The following is a 6,000-nucleotide window of genomic DNA, read 5'->3' as shown; positions in this document are numbered from 1 at the left end:
GTGAGTCATTGAAACAAAAGCAGGGAAATAATGCTGGAACTGTACAAGGCACTGGTTAGATCATAACTAGAGTTTTGTGTACAGTTCTGGTCACCACATTACAGAAGGAACATACTTGCTTTAAAGACAGTACAGAAGAGAATTATGAATATGTTGCCAAGGCTTGACATTCACATGTGCATTGGGACTGCACACTAAGTGTCGAGATGTGTAAACTGCAACTCCTTATTCTTAATAACTGAAAAAAAACTCTGTTAAATGTAAAGTAAACAGAGATAAAAATGTTTACTTTAAAGAAAATTCTGCACTTTCATTGAATGAAGAATAGCTTCAGCTGTGGACTATTTCCTGGTAACATACTGTAAACATATAACTGAACAGAAAATTTCGCAGACACACGTTGATCATATGATAAAAAGAAAGATTACTGACTGTGTCTGGCATTGATATGAATTGTTAAATACTGGTAAACATTTTTGGACTAACATTGCAAAGAAGCCAGTGGGGTTTTAATCATGTAACCCAGCATTGCTCAGCAACAATATAAATTCCAGAATGGTATCTAACAAAGAAAATCCTAAATATTAAGAAACCCTTGCCTGAGACAAATTTTCACAGTGGAGCACATTTTAAAATGCTGAAGGGGCTCTGGTCTGTGAACAGCAATCTGCTGATTTTTAGGTGGTTCAAATCACCACCAGATCCCTGGTTCTGACCCCAAGCTTAATTAGGAATGTGGGATGAAGAAGGCAGTAGACAATTGTTTCAAGGGCAAAAGAATCTCCACATTTATTAAATACAAAAGGTGAATATATTACAAGAAACAAAAGGCAAATACAAAACAGTGAAATTGACGCTATCAATTATACAGAGGTCAGTATTTAAAAACAGCATTAAATAAAACACTGGTTAAATACTTGTTTTTCTGATGAAGGGTCTAGGTCTGAAACATTAGCTTTTGTGCTCCTAAGATGCTGCTGGGCCTCAGAGATAATGGGAACTGCAGATGCTGGAGAGTCCAAGATAACAAAATGTGGAGCTGGATGAACACAGCAGGTCAAGCAGCATCTCAGGAGCACAAAAGCTGACTTTTCGGGCCTAGACCCTTCATCAGAGAACCCTGTCTGATGAAGGGTCTAGGCCCGAAACGTCAGCTTTTGTGCTCCTGAGATGCTGCTTGGCCTGCTGTGTTCATCCAGCTCCACACTTTGTTATCGCTATTACTGGTTAAATACTGTCAGAAGCTAAACAGTAGTTTTGAACACAGACACTTTAAGTAGTCTTCGTAACCTTGGGGTTCCCTGCACAACCATGACCCACCATTCCCTCTCTGCTGGCTGGGTTAGATACTTTGGGGTCGCCAGAATATAAGCTCACCACTGGAGATAAATAGTATCAGAGATAATGGGAACTGCAGATGCTGGAGAATCCAAGATAATAAAATGTGAGGCTGGATGAACACAGCAGGCCAAGCAGCATCTCAGGAGCACAAAAGCTGACGTTTCGGGCCTAGACCCTTTGTCAGAGAGGGGGATGGGGGGAGGGAACTGGAATAAATAGGGAGAGAGGGGGAGGCAGACTGAAGGTGGATCAAGGAGAAGATAGGTGGAGAGGAGAGTATGGGTGGGGAGGTAGGGAGGGGATAAGTCAGTCCAGGGAGGACAGACAGATCAAGGAAATCCCCCTCGTCCTCACATACCACCTCACCAACCTCCGGATACAACACACCATCCTCCGACACTTCCGCCATTTACAATCCGACCCCACCACCCAAGACATTTTTCCCACCCCACCCTTGTCTGCGTTCCGGAGAGACCACTCTCTCCGTGACTCCCTTGACCGCTCCACACTCCCCTCCAACCCCACCACACCCAGCACTTTTCCCTGCATCCGCAGGAAGTGCTACACCTGCCCCCACACCTCCCCCCTCACCCCTATCCCAGACCCCAAGGTGACTTTCCACATCAAGCAGATGTTCACCTGCACATCCGCCAATGTGGTATACTGCATCCGCTGTACATGGTGTGACTTCCTCTACATTGGGGAAACCAAGAGGAGGCTTGGGGACCGCTTTGCAGAACACCTACGCTCGGTTCACAGTAAACAACTGCACCTCCCAGTCGCGAACCATTTCAACTCCCCCTCCCACTCCTTAGACGACATGTCCAACCTGGGCCTCCTGCAGTGCCATAATGATGCCACCTGAAGGTTGCAGGAACAGCAACTCATATTCCGTTTGGGAACCCTGCAGCCTAATGGTATCAATGTGGACTTCACCAATTTCAAAATCTCCCCTCCCCCCACTGCATCCCAAAACCAGCCCAGCTCGTCCCCGCTTCCCGAACCTGTTCTTCCTCTCACCTATCCCCTCCTCCCATCTCAAGCCGCACCTCCATTTCCTACCTACTAACCTCATCCCGCCCCCTTGACCTGTCCGTCCTCCTCAGACTGACCCATCCCCTCCCTACCTCCCCACCCATACTCTCCTCTCCACCTATCTACCCCTGGATCCATCCTCAGTCCGCCTCCCCCTCTCTCACTATTTATTTCAGAATCATCTCCCCATCCCCTTTTTCTGATGAATGGTCTAGGCCCGAAACGTCAGCTTTTGTGCTCCTAAGATGCTGCTTGGCCTGCTGTGTTCATCCAGCTCCACACTTTGTTATCTTGGATTCTCCAACATCTGCAGTTCCCATTATCTCAAGTTTACAATTCATCCAAGTTTTGTGTCATCTGCAAACTTTGATATTGACCCCTGCGTATGTGGATCTAGATCATTAATATCTCTGGAAAAGATAGGATCCCAAAACTCTCCACTGGGGAACTCTACCACAAACCTTTCTCTAGTCTGAAAAAATATCTGTTGATCATTACTTTCTGTTTCTCATCCCTCAGGCAATTTTTTTTATTGCAGCTATCTATTTTATTCCATCACCTATTTCTTGCCTTACTTGTTGCAACGAGTCACTATACCAAACACCCCTAGAATTCTTTACACACCACATCAACAGCGTTACCTTCATCAAGTCTTTATGTTGCTTTTCAAACCACTCCAAGTTAATCAATCTTTCCTCTTTAGAAATCCATACAGCCTTTTCCTGATCAATCCACCTATTTCCGTGTGATTACCAATTCTATCCAGAATAATTGGTTCTAAATAAAAGCTTCCCCACAGCCAAAGTTAAACTTACTGATCTGCAATTGCTTGGCTTATCCTGAGAAATCTTTTTTGAAGAAGGTCATAATGTTTTGCAATTTCACAGTCTCTGGAACCTCCCTGAGTCTAGTGAAAGCTGAAAGATTATGCCCAGTGCCCTGTAAGTCTCACTTCTTTCAAAATCCTTCATGTATCTCATCAAATCTGGTGCCTTGTCAACTCTAAGTACCAATAGTCTTTGCCATATTTCATCCTCATAAATTTTGATACTTCCTAGTGAGTTTTCTTTTCAGCCACAATGACCTGGGTCACATCTCCCACTTTGATAAAGACAGATGCAAAGTATTCATTTAACAGCTTTGTTTTAATAAAGAACATAGTGAGTTGGAAACAGAAAGTCATTATGAGCAACACTACAAAACTATTGAAGTAACTTTTGTACATGAAAATCGCAATTAAAGCCAATGTGTTCCTGAGCTGCAAAATCTGTTTTGGTCGGTATTCTGTATAATATTAAGCATTGCTTAACATCTGTAACGTGTATAAGATTAACATCTTTTTTGTTCAATGATTTGGTGGAATCTTAATGCTATAAAGTTTAAGCAGTGTAATTTACTGGCACAATTTCTTCTTCAAAGCCTTCAATGATTACCAGAAAAAACATTGCAATGACCAGTTGGTTCTTCTATTATGCTTTGGCGATTACATAAAGTTTGGAGTAAGAAACGTTTCTAGTGTTCATTTGAAGTGCGTCTTTCAAACAGTTGACCCCTAGTAATTAATTATATATGTGTGTCTCAGATCAGGCTAGCATGCTTAATGATTTGTTCGCCTTTATTTTTCTAGCAGAATATTCCCTTGGACAAAAGTGATCCAAACTGACAATATTTTATTCTCAAAGACAAAAGCATGAAAATGATCAATACGAGCGCCCAGCCTCTTGATCATTAGTTTAGCTTTGATGCTGCCGTTTGGGTTGTGTTCTGAGCACAATGCAGCTATTCAAAGGAGGACAGACACCCCACAATCAGCCAGCTCGACCAACTCCACTCTCTGCAGTAATGAATTCAACTGTTTGTCTGTAATTCATGGGAAACTCCTGCTCCCCCACAGCCTATATATGTATATATAAAACTGGGCAGTCCCTACTATCATCTAAACCAGTGCAAAGCAAACTTCAGCCACAAATAATAAGAATTATTTCCCAGTAGAAAGGGATTAGAATCTCAAAAGTTTTTAAAAATCAATTTGAAGGAATCAAATTGCTCACGACAGTTTATGAGAAGGATGTTGCTGTATTTTTTCCTGGCTGTGGATCTTAGCTTGGCTGCTCCATTGAACAGAGATGTATATAAACTGCCACTCAGCGCCTTGGAAGGTGAGGCTATCCTTCACTCGGTGACACTGCACAGGCACACTGGCATGTAGATTATTCTATGCATTTATGAAAGAAGCTTTATTTATAACTGTTATGTACAAGAATTCTTGAGGACTATTTGTACAAGTACACGTGTACATATTCATTTAGGAGTGAGTACAAAGATATCAGCATACAGTACAAGAGATATATGTGAGCGTGCATAATATTGCTGCCAGTGCTCTTGTTATGAAAATACAAGCAATTTAGTAATTACAAATTAGTACTGTAAATGTGGAAACCAGCCAACATTGCAAAACACTTACATGCATTTTTATACATCAAGGATTCACATTTCAGTCAGATATTTAGAGATAAATTGCTAGAGGAGGTATGGGGCAAAATGAAGTTATTGATGTCTTGAGTCATTATTTTCTTGGAATCAATGTCAAATGATTATTATTTAAAATACAAAAAGAAGCAACAACATTTGAGCCCTGAAATATCTGAGGCATTTGTGAATACAGGAAGGGGCTGCTCTATTCTTATGCAGTGCAAAGTTGTCAAAACTTCCCACTGACAATAAGACTCGGGACCATACTTGATATTTGCAGTTTTTGAGTTTAATACAAAGAAGGAATTGCCAACCTTTTACTAAAATATCACTATGCCACGATTCACATGTTCAGTCCCTGAGTTAGAAATACCTCATTATAAGGAGTGATTCTGATTTGGCTGTGTGTTGTGTAACAGACAGATTGCATGTTGTCCAAGGTCAGTTAAGCTCAGTGAAATGTTAACCTTGCCAGTTATGGAATAGTAGACATTTTTCATCTGAAAATACCTCGGAGGTGAAACTGACTTATGCAAGAAGTGAGAAACAGGCTTGTAATTTCAAACAGGCTTTTACTTTCAAAGTAGTAATAGTGATAGCGAGACAATGAAACATGTTTGAACTGTAGTTCTGTGAACCTCAGCAGAATGACTAGTTGATGTGAAATATCAACTGGCAATTTGCTACAATCCCATTCCATGATCCTGGTGTGAATCAATCTCGCACCGCACCATTCCCCCCCCCACCTCCCACTCTGCACACATCTCCATTTTTTTAATAGTTCAATGTTCAAAGCTATTTATGACAATGGTTTAGAGCCATGTGGAGTGAAATGCCAGTTTAACCTTGAAGCTGTTTGAAGTAAGCTTTAGTGCAGCAGAAGACCATTTTTATGAGTTAATGATGCCCCAAATGACACTAGTTTTTGAGCATTTTGAACATAGGAGTGGGAGTAGGCATTTCATCGCCTTGCACCTGCTCCATCATTCTATATCACGCTGATCGTCTAAATCAATGACATTATCCTGAGCTATCACTACGTGCCTTGATATCATTAGTATCTAAAAACCTATTAATTCTTTCTTGAACATACTCAATTACAGAGCGTCCACAACATTTTGAGGTCTTGTTACATACTGAAAAATATTTGGC

General features: G+C 41.3%; 1 protein-coding gene across 1 annotated transcript in view; it reads left to right on the top strand.

The window, feature by feature from the left end:
• The first annotated feature begins 4,331 nt into the window (after positions 1-4,331).
• The window catches only part of prss56 (serine protease 56), a 50,122-nt gene continuing 48,453 nt past the window's right edge, over positions 4,332-6,000 (top strand). The window contains exon 1 of the mRNA XM_059650824.1: positions 4,332-4,535. Within this exon, the coding sequence (XP_059506807.1) occupies positions 4,436-4,535 (100 nt within the window). The 5' untranslated portion in view covers positions 4,332-4,435. The remainder of the gene's footprint in view (positions 4,536-6,000) is intronic.

The sequence above is a fragment of the Stegostoma tigrinum genome, chromosome 14, assembly GCF_030684315.1.
Source record: "Stegostoma tigrinum isolate sSteTig4 chromosome 14, sSteTig4.hap1, whole genome shotgun sequence".
NCBI classification, from domain to species: domain Eukaryota; kingdom Metazoa; phylum Chordata; class Chondrichthyes; order Orectolobiformes; family Stegostomatidae; genus Stegostoma; species Stegostoma tigrinum.
The sequence above is the reverse complement of the archived record's forward strand: the minus strand, read 5'-3'. Positions and strand labels throughout refer to the sequence as shown.